General features: G+C 37.4%; 1 protein-coding gene across 1 annotated transcript; it reads right to left on the reverse strand.

The window, feature by feature from the left end:
• Positions 1-839: 839 nt before the first annotated feature.
• On the reverse strand, positions 840-6754 carry PAGE3 (PAGE family member 3). The gene is made up of 4 exons (XM_030933633.1): positions 6671-6754; positions 6121-6221; positions 2852-2997; positions 840-862 (listed from the first exon to the last, which is right to left on the reverse strand). Exons 1-4 carry the CDS (start codon positions 6752-6754, stop codon positions 840-842), a joined length of 354 nt encoding a protein of 117 aa, XP_030789493.1.
• Between the last annotated feature and the right edge of the window lie 11885 nt (positions 6755-18639).

Genomic DNA, 18639 nt, shown 5'->3' on the forward strand with positions numbered 1-18639 from the left:
CTTGATACCAAAGTCAAAGATTGTACATGAAATCAGTGTAAGTTAATCTCACTCATAATATATATAGATATATACATATACCCTAAATAAAATATTAGGACATAGATTATTGAAAAAGGATAACATTTCAAGGACCGATTGTGTTTACCCTACAAATGCAAAGTTAGTTAAATGTACTTAGTGTATTCACCACAGTAATAAATTAATAGAGGAACAAATCCTATGATAATCAGTCGAAGAAGTACAACTCTTTGGGGAAAGTCAACATATATCCAAGAGGAATACTCTCAGGAAACTAGAAATAGAAGGAACTTCTGATAAAGCACATCTACAAATAAAATCTACACCAAATCATGGTAAAATGTTGCATATTTTCCATTTCTTATCAGGAATAAGATGAGAGTGTCCACTATCACCAGTTCAATTCCACATTGTACTGGATGGGTCTGTCCAATGCCATAAAATGAATTAAGGAAATAAAGAGTAAGATACTTTAAAAGGCAGACTGAAAAGTATTATCACTCACAGATGGCATGATTGTATATGTTGATAATCAAAAAGACCTAGAGACAAACTTTTGGAATTAATAAGCATATTTTAGCAAGGTTTCTGGAGAGAAAAATCAATACGTAAAATTATATCTCTATATACCAGCTTAAACAGAATATAAATTCTCAAAAAACATTCAATTTTCAATAGCATGAAACACCTAATTATTCCTAGTTTAACATAAGCTGCACAAGACTTCTTTGCAGACAAGTGTGAAACTTTATTGAGAGAATTTCAATGGTCAAGTTTCCAACATAAAGACTGCATGTATAGTTTCAACTTGTCTTCGTTTAAACCGATGGTGGCCCTTCACCTATAAGATAAACATAACAGTTGAGAGTATTCTTTAGCAGAACTTTTTTTTGAGGACACTACGGGTTGAAAAAAGACATAGTTTTGGTTTTATGAAATGAACTATAACAAGGTAACCCTCTGGCTACAGTTAAACCTCTATAGAGACTTCGAAGGTAGGCTTTCAGGTGTATTAACAATATTTTAAAATCCCACTCATTTTTCTAGTGTATGAGAAAGAGTTTGAGTTCAAAATGATTTGATCAAATGAACCTATTTAAAGAAAGTTTTAACTAGAAACTAAAAACTGCATGTAATTTTAGAAAAACATCCAACTAGCCAAACATAAACATAAAACTTAGGAAACAAAAGAAATTTGAAATAATGTTTTGAATACAGGATAGCTCAAACAGTAATGCTACATTTGAAAGTGCTTAAGTGACATAAATAGAAAGGCTAGTAGTATATTTGTTTTGTTTCCATTGTGGGAAAATGCTAAAATGTTTTTGATTAGTTTACTCCTTATATGGTTGTTTTAAGTAGGTTAACCATTTGTCCCTGTTTTCACCTGTGGTTCTAGTGTAATTATCAATAATCCCTCTTTGCACATTTAAAAATATTTCAGTATTCCAATAAATTATATCCTCACACTGCTTGCAAGCTATTATCATTATAGATGAAGTGTTGAAAAGAAATAGTAATGATTCTCACAATTTGGCAAAAGGGGGAGCAGAAGGAGAGGGAGAGGAGGAGAGAGAGAAAGAGAAGAGACTGAGGAATCTAGAAAAGCCAAATACAAATAAACAAACAATAGCTTATTTTTTTTGTTTCTAAATGATAAATAATTTTGATGGAAAATTCTGGCAAGTTTTAAAAGTTCATCCATGTTATCATGTTTAAATATTCAGTACTACTGTGGTATAGTAAATAATTTTATGTTTTGCTAGCATATCAAACATTGCATCAAATTGTGAAAATTGTTTAGAGCTCAAGAATGCATCCACTTTTAATTATATTACACATTCAATATCTGCCCTGTCTTGTTCCTATTTTTTATTGTGTATACTTGGGCTTTGTCCATTTTCTTCAAGATTAGGCAAACTAGGGGATCCTCTATTCATAGATATGTTGAAAATCTCTTTTATTTACTAGTTGAATTATTTCCCTTAATGACTTATACCTATCTTTTGTTAAGTATATATTTCTTCCCTTATGTTTATTTTGTGCCTGTTTCTTATTTTTTATATTGAATCCTCATATAATTTTATATTTTTATCTTTTAATAACATATGTATTTAAGGCAATGATCTTCTTATGAGTATATGTTCAAGAGGTTCCTGAACATAGCCCAAAAAATACTTTTAATCTAAATATTCTAATGGAATGGATCAGGAAAGTAGAGCAAAAGCAGTAGACTAATGCAAGATAATTTCTTCCCTAAACACTAAGTGTTTATATTAAATTCAGAAGCTCATATAATTAATGCCTAGAAGTTTGGAAAAAAACATGTATAAAACATACTTAAGTTGATTACTCAAATTTTAATATATTTGATTTTGACCCATTTTTATAAGAGCAAATATGGGTTTAGAAGATAAGGAATTTGCCCAAAGTCAGTGAAATGTTGTTAGAGCTTGGACTAGAGCCTACTTAATTTCCTCAGCATGTTTCATACAATGAATATCTGTTGCAAATTCATTAGGTATTTATTAAAAGCAGACATTTATAAAAGTTTCTGATATTATTAGCTGTTGGTTTAGGAACTTATACTAAAAAGTAAGAAACTACCTTCACATTTTATAATTGAATGTGACTTTGACCCAATGTGGTAGAATCTATGATTCTGTTTGTTTATAAGTCAGGCTTTTGGGGACTGAACTATCTTTCAAAGAATCTTTATATATGAACTCTGTTAAATCATATTAGCAGTAGTGGCACCACTGTATTATAAAATGTATAGTATTTTTGAAAACAGAAACCCCATAATTGGCATTTTTAATGAATAACTTACCGGCTTCTGGTATTTTAACAGGCTCCAGATTTGGCAGAAATTCTCCCCTGACGTTAGGACCATCTCCACGTTCACCCCCAGTCTTTGACCGAGTCAGTTCCCAGAGATAGGCTGCCAGGTCTAGCATGTAAAAATAAAAAAGGTTACTAATTTAAGTTGTAAAACGTAAAATATAAATAAAAGAATGATAATATTCACTCCCTCAATGTTATGAAATAAAAGCCTATAGGCTAGTGTGGTAATACATGCAATGCATAAGAATTTCAAGAACATTATTTCAGGAGTCTTATCAGAAAAAGAAAACAAAGTTTTCCAAATGTTATCACCCTTTTCTTTTCCCACAACTGCCCCAGACAGCTTAGTTGAACCCTCTGTAGGTATACGTTATTGTACTTATCATTTCAAATTAGTGATTCATTTGAGTCTGTCTAACTAGATTATGAGCTCAAGGCTGAAATCATCTCTCTCATTATATTTACATCCCTAAAACCTACATATTGCATGGCATGAGTCACTGCAAATAAATGTTGAATGAAAAAAAAAAGTATTTAAAAATACAGCCCATACTGGTGAACACTCTGCAAAGCAACTGGTCCATTCTCTTAAAAAATACCAGTGTCCTGAAAGACGAAGAAAGAGTGAAGAACTGGTCCAGATTAAAAGAGATTAAATTGGATTGACAACTATATGTAATGCATGATCTTGGAATCAGAAAAAAAAAATCTATAAGGGAAATTATTGGGACAACTGGGGAAATTTGAATATAAGCTATATATTAAACAACTGCATTTTTCATTGTTGAATTCCCCAAATGTAATAAAAATACAGGGGTTATCCAAGAGAATATGGCTATATAAGAGAATAGTGGGTATGAAATCAATGTGGCAAAGCTGTAAACGTTAGTTAATCTAGCTGAAAAGCATATGAGCTGATTATAATAGTCTTGCAACTTTTTTGTAAATTTTATATTTTTTCAAAACATAAATTAAAAATAAAAAAGAATAAATGACAACTGTGTTGGAGTTCAGGAAGACAAGAGTTAGTTTTGACAACATTAACAGCAACTAGGATTGGACTTCAGACAAGATTGAGTGTATTCAGGTTGGTATGGCTGTGGATGGATGGGACTTCATATATTTGTTTTCCTGCATTACAAAAACCTCCATTTTAAATGACATTATAAGAACAAAGCACAAAACATGTGCTGTCCTTATATTTTACCATAGCGCAATATGGGGAATAAACATCAGCTATCCAGGAAATCAGAAATTTACACCATGGATAAGATTTAAATTACATTTAAAATATAATTTTATGAAGAATTAGCTGAATGGATTTGTAAGCATATGACATATTTTATAGTCATGACACCCATAACCTGTGGAGGTAACAAGAAACTTACTTTGTTAAAATAAAGTTACTTTTCGGCCCAAAGGTCTTATATGTTACTTTCCATAAATGAATTCCATATATAATGAAGTTCTTAAAACAATAGCAAAATTATTTGTGAATACAGCCAAATCATTGACTTCCAGCAAGAATAATGGGAAGTGGAATGGAAAGAATTTAATGGGTATTATTGTCATCATAATTCTGGGACTCTTTCAACAGTGAATTGCTAAAATAATCTACAGCTTGAGCTATGTAAATATTTTGCTCAAGAATGCCATACCTGGAAAAACTAATTGTTTCATGATAATTGTAGGTACTTAATCTTTTGATGTTTCTAGCCATAAGAGGATTTAACCACCTTTTAAAAGCCACTTAAAAATGATACTGAACCAGCTACCTATATGCCAATATCCTGAATTGTTCAGCTATTAACTAAATCTTCCATACACAAATTTCAATCAAAGTAAACAGTGGCTATCATTCATTGAGTCATTCTCTGGAATCACATTCTGTTCCACTGAATTGGGTCTATTCTTATGCCAGTACTGAGCTATCTCACAGTATAGACATTTTAGTATTAAACAGTTTACACAAAATCATTCACTTTTTCTTACAGCAACCTAGATGGTAAGAAGAATACATACTTTGGAATAAAATACAAATTATTTCTCCACCAGTGAAGTGCCCTTTGGTAAGACACAATCTCTGAGTCTCAGTTTTCTTACTTATCAAATGGGATTTATATTTCTATGCAAGCTAGTTTAACCCAAGGTGTTATATATGGTATACATATTGATTTGCTTTCCAGGAAACTGATTTGCTTTCCAGGAAGCTGATTTGCTTTCCAGGAAGCTGATTTGCTTTCTAGGAAACTAGGGCGAGTATTAAATGACCAGCGAGTAGGCAAGGCTAGGAGCAAAACTGCACATTTATTTTTGGTCCCCCAGCTTCAGGAAAGAAGGAGTGGGGGAGGGATGAGGTCCGTTGGTCTCCGGCAGGGGAGGCCGGGGAGTCACCCGGTGGAGCTCTTGGGCGGAGTTCCTACAGTCACGACAGGCGTGAGGGCTGAGGAAGTGCGTGCAGCACGCCGGCTGGGAGCGGCTTTTATGTCCTGGGCCTGGGAGTGGGAGGGCAGTGGGTGGGACGTAGGCGGGTCGGGGCGGGCAGTGGGTGTGGCTAGGCGGGTTCCGGTTTTTCTCTGTCGGAGGTCGGGTTGTGCCTGCACAGTCCACCTGTGTCTTTCCCAGGCGCGGGAAAGCTGACGGTGAAGAACCCGGAACTGCGCCATCTTGCCTCCATTCATCCAAACACATATGTGATGTGTATATCACATATCATATATAGATTTATATCTCGATGCAAGCTAGTTTAATCCAAGGTGTGAACTAGTGTGGATATGAGATATATATATATGGTATATATATTCATATATGTGATCTATTATATATATATATATATATATATATATATATATATATATATATATAACACCTTAGCACTCTACATATGCTATCACAAGTTGCTTAAACTTTTAATATAATTACTAAAAAGGACAGACAATATTCTAAGATCAAATTTAACTAGTGAAATAGTATACAATTCTGACTAAAATTAAACATAGTTTCCCTGGATTTGCTAATGAAGCACTCTGGCAAGCATAACCAGTAAGTCTTGAAGGTCGAATGAATTATACTAAGGGACTGCCCCCAGCTGCAAACTATGCCTTCTTCACTTTTCCAGCCAATTTTCAGGCAATGTTTGAGATCTCTTTCTATTGCCTTTTTCCCTCCTTTTACTTCCATATCATAATACATGATATATACATACACCTCCTCCATTCATAGGCATTCTTTCTTTCCCACCCTTCACCTTGGAACTCCAGTGCTCCCTCATCTCTCTCTTGACCAGGTGTATAATACTGATTTTCAATTGGTGGTTCCTGTTGTTGAAGTTGGTCATCACTGGGTGGCTCCTGGGCCTAAGAATATGAGTGCATGTGCAAATAAAAAGCTCTGTTATTAATAATGCATGTTAATAATATACATATACTCAATATACAAATATATCTTACCATAAATAAGTCTAAAGACATTTTTTATCCTACACAATTCTATATACTTATTCTTAATAGTTACTACAAGAAAAGAGTTACCCTTAAAAACTTGGGAAGCTATTTTAATCCATGCTGGAATGGATGTATACAATGTGTTATGAATAAGCAGGAGAAGGAAGCCATAGAGAATATTTCTGGGGAATATAAAAACATAACCATCCAGGCAACATTAGAATGCAAACATCCAAATCTATATTTACTTCACGAGATTCAATTATTACCATTTATAAGCATGGAAAACCTTATTAATATATCAATATTAGTTCAACAAAAATAAGTTTCTAGTAGAAAATATCAAATGTCAAAATACTCACAACCACAACCCCTATTGGATGATTAGAGTCTTGCTCATCTCTTCTTTCTCTAGATCTGGATCTTGTTCTTTGATGTCCACTCATGTTTCACTCTGAAAGTGGCATACTGTGATTCAGAAAATGTACGTAAGAGTGTATCATTTGACCACTTCCATGGCTAAATTGGAAAGCATGCAAGCTCACAATTACCCTGGGACTTAATTTTAAGATATTTTCAAAATTTTTCAGGTATCATCTAATTTAGCCAAATATGGCTGCTTGCAAAGTCATTAATCTTATGGCTCTGGTAGCAGACAAGGCTCATGGCAAGACAGAGGACTTCTCTGTGAGTTTTGGTTTCACAATTAGACTCTCCATCATGAAGACATCTAGGAAAATACAGGTGGAGAATTGGAACCGGAGTGACTACTGCTTTTGCCTCACTCTCATTTACTAGACCCATTTCCCCCCTAAAATCAAGTTAAGTTGGAACCCACAGCCTCTCCCATTCCTTCCCGAGATGTCATTGGCAGAGGTGTGAAGTTGCGAAGCAGAGTGAAGGGCGTGCTCCTCACTCTCTACCGCCGTGGGGCACTCTGCAGACCTCGGGGCCGCGGTTATCAGCCGGCAGTGTTCCTAGTTTCCAGGCCCCTTCCTTACTGCCCACCTCGCCCTGCCACTGCCCAGGTGAGAAGTGGGGAATCTGCCCTCCCTCAGAGAGTTCCTGGCTTTTCGGCACTCAGATACCTCCAACAGCACGCCCAGCACTCTCCCCATCTTCACGTGATTCCTCCCCTCTTTGGCCGACCTTCCTCCCTCTTCCTAGCCCAGCCACGACGACAAAGGCCCATGTGGCGTCGTGACCTGGGAGGAGCCGGACGTCCACCGCGAGGCCCTTTTCCCTCAGAAGCCACGGACTGTGGCTTCTGTGCTGCAGGACCTGTCCAAAGCCCGCTGGCGCCCCCTGACATTCACTCACAACTAAATTCCCAGGAGGACTGATCTGCGGACCTACCAGCTGAGTCCCAGTTAGTGAGAAAGAATGAAGAGGACAGGAGGACCACCTGCCAGGGCACGGCTCTGAGCGCAGACAGCAGACAGCAAGGCACATGCGCAATAATGGACACACCCAGCAACGGACATGCATACGGATACAGCTTGTGTTACGTAGGCTGAGGCTTTTCTGCCTCTGTTGACTGGGAGCCACAAGGTTTCTTGAGTATTGAAAGGGGCTTGCACAGCTCTTTTATTTTTCCTTCCTAAACTTTTTGACGTCTTAAGTAAGGGTCCTTGAGGCTCGAGGTCAAATTAACTATCATACCCAATACAGCTCTCATACTTCCCTCATAAATAGAGGGAAGATGGATCATAAATACATGACATTTAACTGCACCCCAGCCCCAGCCCAAGAACAGCCTTACACAGGATGGCAAATGAACAAGAGGGCACCTGTACCTGTTGATCCTTTTTCCTGAGGTCCAGTTTGTATGAATTAACTCTTGTCTTTTGAAAAACAAACACTTTATCTGAAGTTTAATGTGAACCTTTAAAGATGCATTGTTTTTTAGACAAAAAGGACATATTTGATATGGGCCACTAGGGTTACCACAAAATACATAGTTGTTGATGAAATGTAATTTACATCTTGAACGTAATGAGCAAGAACAGCATTTTAAAGAAACACAATAAAATAAAATAGAAACTATCAGAACTGCATTTAGGATATACACATAGTGTACACACACACGTACAAGCATACGTGTTTACACACATATATTTATGTTCAGTCCACATCTCCTGCCCTCAAACTGGGATTTACACCATCTGCTTCCCTAGTTCTCAGGCCTTTGGATCTGGATTGAAGTACATCACTGGTTTCTGGTCTCCTTCTTGCTTGTAAATGACAGACTGTGGGACTCAGCCTTCATAGTTGTGTGAATCAATTTTTCACACAATTTTATATATATATACACACACACACACGGATAAGGAAAAGGGCCAGGATATCAGTCCTACTCACTTATCTTCAGCACTGTCCTGGTGAATCTAGTTAGTGCAATGAGACAAGAAATGAAATAAAAGGCATCCAGATTGAAAAGGAAGAAGTAAAACTGTATGATTCATAGATAACATAATCTTTCACGTAGAAAATCTGATAGACTCTATAAAACAGTTACTAGAAACAATAAGTGAGTTGCAGAATTAAAAATCGATATAAAATTTAATTGTATTTCTGTGCATCAGCAATACAAACTTGGATTGGCATTTTTAATGGTATGTATTATAGTATTGAAGAATATTAACTGCAAAGGGAAGAATCCGAATAAGGAAGTTCAAGACCTATAACACATTGAAAAGTACAAAAGATGGCTGAGAGAAAATTTAAGACTGAAATAAAATTAAGAGATATATCTTGTTCGTGAATCAAAAGAGTCAATATGCTTAAGATACAGTTTCCTCAAACTGAGCTATAGATTCAAAGCAATTCAAATCAAAATCCCAGAGGGTGTTCTTTTTGGAGAAATTGATAAACCAATCTTCTAAAATAAAGAGAAAGTTTTTAGGCAGAATCAGACAAGTGCAGAAACAGCAGAAACATACACACATGAGTACAACCACTAATCAGACAAGTGCAGCTGCTCTGTCTGTGGAGTAGCCATTATTTTATTCCTTTACTTTCTTAATAAACTTGCTTTCACTTTGCACTGCAGACTCACCCTGAATTCTTTCTTGAGTGAGATCCAAGAACCCTCTCTTGGGACATGGGGTCAGTATCCCTTTCCTGTAGCATATTTCTGACGACCACAGAAGGGACTATAGTGCAGAAACCCTGACCCAATGGCTACCTTTGGTTAAGTGTTGGGGTCCTGTAACATCTCTCTGGCGACCACGGAAGTGATTATACTGCAGACACCCCCAACCAAAAGGCTAACTTTGGGTAAGTGGTGGGGTACGGTAACATCTTTCTCATGAACTACAAAAGGACAATACTGAAGAAACCTCCCCAACCCAAAGTAAATAGACTGCAGCACTGATTGGACGACTTTGGGTAAGTGGCGGGGTAGCAGGCTAAAGGATGGGATTGGGTTAGAGGCCCAACTTAGGGGAGTTAGAGTCTCTCCTAAGAGAGAGTGGATTAGAGGCCCCTCTTCATAAAAGGCAAGGACACTTGACTGACCTTGGGTTGCAGGCCCAACTTAGGAGTGTTAGAGTCCCTTCTAAGATTTAGGGGGTTAGAGGCCCCTCTCGGTAAAGTCCCTCTCAGCTAAGAACATGTTCGGCACTATGGGATGCTAACTGCTATTCTCTTTGAATTAATCTGGCTTGCACTCTTTGCTAATGGCTGTGGGTGACAGGATTAGGCATGTGCAGGATCGAGGGACATAGGGAGCATTTTCCTCCTCCAAAAGGGGAAACTTAAGAGCTGATGGGACTGCTTCAAAAAGACCCCTGCCAGACAACAGTAGCCGCCTGAACTTTTCAATGTCGCTGCAATGGGTGGGTCTTTCTCTGGCCTCCCTGATCATTTTGCTTTCCCCACCCTGCCACAGGCAATACTTTCCTTCTGTACTTTTCATTTCTCTTTCTTATTTTTATTTTATTAATTTGTTTATTAGTTAATTTATTTATTTGACAAAGTCTTGCTCTGTTGCCAGGCTGGAGTGCAGTGGCATGATCTTGGCTCACTGCAACCTCCACCTCCCAGGTTCAAGTAATTCTCCTGCCTCAGCCTCCCTAATAGCTGGAACTACAGATGTGTGCCACCACGCCCAGCTAAGTTTTTTTGTTTGTTTGTTTGCTTGTTTGTTTGTTTTTTAGTAAAGATGGGAGTTTCACCATGTTGGCCAGACAGTCTCCATCTCTTGACCTTGTTTTCTGCCCACCTCAACCTCCCAACGTGCTGGGATTACTGGCATGAGCCACCACGCCCAGCCCCCTTTCTTATCTTTTCTATTATTCAGGGCGACCCTCTTGCCCAGAGACCATGTGTTGAAACTCTAAGTCGGAGGTTGGATTAAAGATGACAGGGCCCATCTGGGGGCAAATTTAAGCCTTGCTAGTTTAATATTGAGTGCTAAGCAGAGTGGCTAATGTCTATGTTTTATCACACGTAGTTTGCTCCAGCCAGAACAACAAAAAAATAATTTTCCTTTATGATGCAGCTTGGCCCCTAGGGCGATGGTGCTGCAAACCAGATCACTAGGGCTGCTCAGGGAAAGGGAACCCAAAAGCCTGGCATGCTGACAAAAGGGTAAGAATTTCTTACCAGTCAGATTTCTGGCTTATCTCTCTCTGTGTAAACGATCGAATGAATTGAAAAAAAAAAAAAATCAGTGTTTATCTCCTCTGTAAAGTTTTGATTAATGCGAAAAAGAATTAGTTCTAAGACTAGTCTTAAGCTGGTGTGTTTTGTTCTATGAATTCATTTTTCTGTGTTGAGGGCTACTTCAGTGTAAAACATGGGCTTAGAACACTTGTAAGCCCGCTTTTCAAGACGACCCAGCAAGCTGGTCAGTAACTACTTTGGCTGCAGGTCCCTAAAACAAACAAACAAACAAAAACGGATTAAGTATCTACATTGTTTTACGTCCTTGGGAGCTTGACCTTTTAACCACGTGGCCGTACTTTCTTTTGGTCTCTGCCTTCAGGGAACAGGAATTTTAGGGTTCATGTCATAGTTAGCTCTGAAAATCATACTGAATAGTTAAAAGCCTTTGCAAGCTCAAAATTAACTACTCTAGACTCCTTCTGGGAAAGAAGCTGAAGACTGCTGCGGGCTGTAACTCACTAGCTAAGGGTATGGGACTTTCGCAGTGGTGGTCCGAGTTCATATTCCTCACCTAGGAAGTAAGTCGTTTCTGGTTTAATGTTGCATAACTTTGTCAATTATCTTCTTCTCCACAGACTGTCTTAAATTTTCCTTTCTCTAAGCATCTGAGAGGTTAACTTTGGTAAAGTTCAAAAGCCAGAAATATCGGCTGTTTGGCATAAGAAATACTAAAAGGACTTTATTAAAACATGCTAAAAGCAGATGTTCAAGCTCTAATAGCCAGGACTCCTTGGGAAAAACAGGAGGCACCAGAGACCCCTTTCCTGGCCCTGTTCTTCCAAGGGCTCCACCCTAAAGCCAGTAATCCAATTAAGAAACTTAAAAACTGGCAAATGAAAAATCTTACAACTACTGTAGTAATCATCTTCTGTCTTTCTGTGTAGCTATATATGTGTTGCGTGTAACATTTATGTAAAAGAGCTCTAATTAATTGACTTAAACAACAATAAGCATTTAAATCAAATATTTTAAAAGCAAAATAAAAAGTGTAATGCCTTTTAGCTTATGTAACTTTAGTAACCTTTGGGAAATAAAAGCAGCTTTAAAAATTATTGATAAAATAAAAACATTTAGTCTAAATTATGCAGGTCAGATATTAAGTTTGTTAAATGCTTTAAAGTCATAAACTGCTTCTTTAACATTTAATAATTGTTCAGTTTACCTACCTCAAAGCCATTAGATTCTAGATGAGGCCTCAGGACATGTGGAATTAGCCATGCCCTCTAGCTACACAAAGAAGATTATAAAGAAAGTTATTTTATATGCAAAAGGATCTTGTATGGTAAATTCTTGTCCTAAAGTAGAATGACTGGTTGTTTAAAAGGAGGGATGTTTTTATTTTATATTTTTATTTTATAAAAATGTTTTTATTTTATATTCATACAGGAAGCATTATCAAATGTGAAATAGTGTTTTGCTTTCTTTGGACTAAATTTGCATAAATATGTTATTGGTATAGTTCCAAAGTTATGGGAAACCCCTATAATTCTAATATGACCTAATGTATGTTATTAATAATTATAATTGTTACATAAATTGTTGTATGCCACAGAGTTAACAAATTTCCTTATCAATTGTGGCTTTACTAGTGGCTGTCCTAAAACTTTATTATCCACAGAAAATTGTTATCTGGTTTTAATTTTCTTTAGAAGGTGGTTTATAATGCACTATAGAACTCTAGCAAGGGTTCTTAAATGCAGCTTTCTGATAACTTTGGAAATTGTAACATTAAGATACAGGAAACAACTTTCAGGACTCTCATGAAGAGCTAAAATATTCATGAATATCAAGCAAAACCAAAACAGGAGTTAACTAAATTCACTGAACCAATGAAAAACTGAAGTAATATTTTAACTTTGCTTAAAATGCTGCTGATCTTTTGTTTTGTTTTTCAGAGTCAAGAAAACTTTTCTTTTGCGCTATTTACGGCTTTTAGAAGTTGAGTAAAATATACTCCTGTGAACAAAATTTGGAGCATATTTGTTTCTGTCTGCCTGATTTTGCCAGAATTTGGAAACTAGTTGTGAGTATTCTTAACTTATGGCAATATTGTTATTTGCATAAGTGCAGTAAGAATCTGTTTTCTTTTGTAACAGGAAACAGTTGGAGAAATTGATTATTTTACCAAGGTTTTGACTAGAATGGTGTGTTTTCCTTTATGGAATTAAACTTGACTTATAGAGCCAATAAAAGCCCTGTGGGGAACTGGCCTCATACCTTGCCTGCAACAGTCCCTGTGCAGGGTTTCTGACCGGTGGTGAGTAAAGAATGTCACTTTCTGACAGGTCCAGAAGCCCCAAGTTATCTTGGGACCTCGGGAGGAAAAAATTACCCAACTCATAGGTATTTAAGGGTACAAACCCATGGTTGGGCTCAGCTTTAAAAAAGTCTTATCTGAAATTCCTTCTAAGGAACAGAGTTCCATCAATGCCAATTTAAAAAGAGCTTATGTGAAAAATAATTATTTTTGCTGCACTTTATACAAATAATCATGCCAAGTATAATAAAGAAAATCTGTCTTACCATGATTTGTCTTTAGTAAAAATGGGAAACTGGAGAGGAAATATTATGTTTCAAAAGCTATGGTATACTTGTTAGATTCTAGTCTCATCAGTTGTTTTTAAGTTTATTTCTGCAATTTAGGGTAGCCCTGCTTATTCTTGTGAACCAACCAGTGATCTCTGACTGTTGCTCAGCAGAAACAAGAGGGATGGGTAATATAAAAATCTGGATCAGTGTTCTAACTCTGGACACATTGTAATCAGCTAACAAGCCCACACCAGCTTAGTTCCAACTGTTGCCCAGTTCATGAAAAGCCTTCTAATTTACTTTATTTGGAATAATTGTACTTATTTTGCTTTACTCTTGTGGAATATATTGCTGTTATATTCTTTGTGTAGGAATATAGGACATGCTTACTGAATGTTTTCTTAAACACCTATTAATCTTCCAGATATCACCTTTTGTCAAAACTCAAGAGTTATGAATGGACCTTACTATACTGGTGCTTTCTGACTGAGCTCCTCTCTACCTTGAATGCAAGAAACCCTCATGGTTAGGCAGGAATATCATAGCCCCTATTCAGTCTGAGGAAGTTACAGAAGATGGATCTTCATCAGCGGTGTGTGAACCAGAGCAACTCCATTTTAAATAGGAGCTGGGTGAAATGAGACTGAAACTTACTAGGCTGCATTCCCAGACAGTTAAGGCATTCTAAGTCACAGGAAGAGATAGGAAGTTAGCACAAAATACAGGTCATAAAGACCTTGCTGATAAAAAAGGTTGCAGTTAAGGAGTGAGCCAAAACCCACCAATACCAAAATGGCAACGAGAATGACCTCTGATCATCCTCACTGCTACATTCCCATCGGCACTATGATAGCTTACAAATGCCATGGCACTGTCAGGAAGTTACTCTGTATGGTCTAAAAAGGGGAGGCATGAATAATCCACCCTTGTTTAGCATATGAACAAGAAATAACCATAAAAATGGGCAACAGCACCCGTTGAGGCTGCGCTATCTATGGAGTATCCATTCTTTTTTTTTTTATTTTTTGTTTTTAGGTTCTTTTATTATTATTATTATTATACTTTAAGTTCTAGGGTACATGTGCATAATGTGCAGGTTTGTTACGTATGTATACTTGTGCCATGTTGGTGTGCTGCATCCATCAACTCATCAGCACCCATCAACTCGTCATTTACATCAGGTATAACTCTCAATGCAATCCCTCCAACCTCCTCCTCCCCATGATAGGCCCTGGTGTGTGATGTTCCCGTTCCCGAGTCCAAGTGATCTCATTGTTCAGTCCCCACCTATGAGTGAGAACATGCGGTGTTTGGTTTTCTGTTCTTGTGATAGTTTGCTGAGAATGATGGTTTCCAGCTGCATCCATGTCCCTACAAAGGATGCAAACTCATCCCTTTTTATGGCTGCATAGTATTCCATGGTGTATATGTGCCACATTTTCTTAATCCAGTCTGTCACAGATGGACATTTGGGTTGATTCCAAGTCTTTGCTATGGTGAATAGTGCCGCAATAAACCTACGTGTGCATGTGTCTTTATAGCAGCATGATTTATAATCCTTTGGGTATATCCCCAGTAATGGGACGGCTGGGTCATATGGTACTTCTAGTTCTAGATCCTCGAGGAATCGCCATACTGTTTTCCATAATGGTTGAACTAGTTTACAATCCCACCAACAGTGTAAAAGTGTTCCTATTTCTCCACATCCTCTCCAGCACCTGTTGTTTCCTGACTTTTTAATGATTGCCATTCTAACTGGTGTGAGATGGTATCTCATTGTGGGTTTGATTTGCATTTCTCTGATGGCGAGTGATGATGAGCATGTTTTCATGTGTCTGTTGGCTGTGTGAATGTCTTCTTTTGAGAAATGTCTGTTCATGTCCTTTGCCCAGTTTTTGATGGGGTTGTTTGTTTTTTTCTTCTAAATTTGTTTGAGTTCTTTGTAAGTTCTGGATATTAGCCCTTTGTCAGATGAGTAGGTTGCAAAAATTTTCTCCCATTCTTTAGGGTGCCTGTTCACTCTGATGGTAGTTTCTTTTGCTGTGCAGAAGCTCTTTAGTTTAATTAGATCCCATTTGTCAATTTTGGCTTTTGTTGCCGTTGCTTTTGGCATTTTAGACATGAAGTCCTTGCCCATGCCTATGTCCTGAATGGTATTACCAAGGTTTTCTTCTAGAGTTTTTATGATATTAGGTCTAACATTTAAGTCTCTAATCCATCTTGAATTAATTTTCATTTAAGGAGTAAGGAAAGGATCCAGTTTCAGCTTTCTACTTATGGCTAGCCAATTTTCCCAGCACCATTTATTGAATAGGGAATCCTTTCTCCATTTCTTGTTTTTCTCAGGTTTGTCAATGGCTGTAGATGTATGGTATTATTTCTGAGGACTCTGTTCTATTCCATTGGTCTATGTCTCTGTTTTGGTACCAGTACCATGCTGTTTTGGTTACTGTAGCCTTGTATAGTTTGAAGTCAGGTATCGTGATGCCTCCAGGTTTGTTCTTTTGACTTAGGATTGTCTTGGCAATGTGGGGTGTTTTTTGGTTCCATATGAACTTCAAAGTAGTGTTTTCGAATTCTGTGAAGAAAGTCATTGGTAGCTTGATGGGGATAGCATTGAATCTATAAATAACCTTGGGCAGTATGGCCATTTTCACGATATTGATTCTTCCTATCCATGAGCATGGTATGCTCTTCCATTTCTTTGTGTCCTCTTTTATTTCACTGAGCAGTGGTTTGTAGTTCTCCTTGAAGAGGTCCTTGACATCCCTTGCAAGTTGGATTCCTAGGTATTTTATTCTCTTTGAAGCAATTGTGAATGGAAGTTCATTCCTGATTTGGCTTTCTGTTTGTCTGTTACTGGTGTATGAGAATGCTTGTGATTTTTGCACATTAATTTTGTATCCTGAGAGTTTGCTGAAGTTTCTTATCAGTTTAAGGAGATTTTGGGTTGAGACGATGGGGTTTTCTAAATATACAATCATGTCATCTGCAAACAGGGACAATTTGACTTCTTCTTTTCCTAACTGAATACCCTTGATTTCTTTCTCTTGCCTGATTGCCCTAGCTAGAACTTCCAACACTATGTTGAATAGGAGTGGTGAGAGAGGGCATCCCTGTCTTGTGCCAGTTTTCAAAGGGAATTTTTCCAGTTTTTGCCCATTCAGTATGATATTGGCTGTGGGTTTGTCATAAAGAGCTTTTATTATTTTGAGATATGTTCCATCAATACTGAATTTATTGAGCGTTTTTAGCATGAAGGGCTGTTGGATTTTGTTAAAGGCCTTTTCTGCATCTATTGAGATAATCATGTGCTTTTTGTCTTTGGTTCTGTTTATATGCTGGATTAAGTTTATTGATTTGCGAATGTTGAACCAGCCTTGCATCCCTTCATCCCAGGGATGAAGCCCAATTGATCATGGTGGATAAACTTTTTGATGTGCTGCTGGATCCAGTTTGCCAGTATTTTAGTGAGGATTTTTGCATCGATGTTCATCTGGGATATTGGTCTAAAATTCTCTTTTTTCGTTGTGTCTCTGCCAGGCTTTGGCATCAAGATGATGTTGGCCTCATAAAATGAGTTAGGGAGGATTCCCTCTTTTTCTATTGATTGGAATAGTTTCAGAAGGAATGGTAGCAGCTCCTCCTTGTACCTCTGGTAGAATTCATCTGTGAATCCATCTGGTCCTGGACTTTTTTTGGTGGGTAGGCTATTAATTATTGCCTCAATTTCCGAACCTGCTATTGGTGTATTCAGGGATTCAGCTTCTTCCTGGTTTAGTCTTGGGAGAGTGTAAGTGTCCAGGAAATTATTCATTTCGTCTAGATTTTCTAGTTAATTTGTGTAGAGGTGTTTATAGTATTCTCTGATGGTAGTTTGTATTTCTGTGGGGTCGGTGGTGATATCTCCTTTATCATTTTTTATTACATCTATTTGATTCTTCTCTCTTTTCTTCTTCATTAGTCTTGCTAGCAGTCTATCAATTTTTTTGATCTTTTCCAAAACCAGCTCCTGGATTCATTGATTTTTTGGAGGGATTTTTGTGTCTCTTCCAGTTCTGCTCTGATTTTAGTTATTTCTAGCCTTCTGCTAGCTTTTGAATGTGTTTGCTCTTGCTTCTCTAGTTCTTTTAATTGTGATGTTAGGGTGTCCATTTTAGATCTTTCCAGCTTTCTCTTTTTGACATTTAGTGCTATAAATTTCCCTCTACACACTGCTTTAAATATGTCCCAGAGATTCTGGTATGTTATATCTTTGTTCTCATTGGTTTCAAAGAACATCTTTATTTCTGCCTTCATTTCGTTATGTACCCAGTAGTCATTCAGGAGCAGGTTATTCAGTTTCCATGTAGTTGAGCGGTTTTGATTGAGTTTGTTAGCCCTGAGTTCTAGTTTGATTGCACTGTGGTCTGAGAGACAGTTTGTTATAATTTCTGTTCTTTTACATTTGCTGAGGAGTGCTTTACTTCCAATTATGTGTTCAATTTTGGAATAAGTGCAACGTGGTGCTGAGAAGAATGTATATTCTCTTGATTTGGGGTGGAGAGTTCTGTAGATGTCTATTAGGTCTGCTTGCTGCAGAGATGAGTTCAATTCTTGTATATCCTAGTTAACTTTCTGTCTCGTTGATCTGTCTAATGTTGACAGTGGAGTGTTGAAGTCTCCCATTATTATTGTATGGGAGTCTAAGTCTCTTTGTAAGTCTCTAAGGACTTGCTTTATGAATCTGGGTGCTCCTGTATTGGGTGCATATATATTTAGGATAGTTAGCTCTTCCTGTTGAATTGATCCCTTTACCATTATGTAGTGGCCTTCTTTGTCTCTTTTGATCTTTGATGGTTTAAAGTCTGTTTTATCAGAGACTAGGATTGCAACCCCTGATTTTTTTGTTCACCATTTGCTTGGTAGATCTTCCTCCATCCCTTTATTTTGAGCCTATGTATGTCTCTGCATGTGAGATGGGTCTCCTGAATACAGCAGACTGATGGGTCTTGACTCTTTATCCAGTTTGCCAGTCTGTGTCTTTTAATTGGAGCATTTAGTCCATTGACATTTAAGGTTAAGATTGTTATGTGTGAACTTGATCCTGCCATTATGATATTAACTGGTTATTTTGCTCGTTAGTTGATGC

Source organism: Rhinopithecus roxellana, chromosome 7 (assembly GCF_007565055.1).
Source record: "Rhinopithecus roxellana isolate Shanxi Qingling chromosome 7, ASM756505v1, whole genome shotgun sequence".
Lineage (NCBI taxonomy): Eukaryota > Metazoa > Chordata > Mammalia > Primates > Cercopithecidae > Rhinopithecus > Rhinopithecus roxellana.

Coding starts and splice junctions, on each gene's coding strand:
- PAGE3 (XM_030933633.1), bottom strand. CDS start 6,754: ATGAGTGGACATCAAAGAACAAGATCCAGATCTAGAGAAAGAAGAGAT. Junction 6,222..6,670: donor ATCCAATAGGGGTTGTGGTT/GTGAGTATTTTG, acceptor TCATATTCTTAG/GCCCAGGAGCCACCCAGTGA. Junction 2,998..6,120: donor AGAGATGAGGGAGCACTGGA/GTTCCAAGGTGA, acceptor AACTTAAATTAG/TAACCTTTTTTATTTTTACA.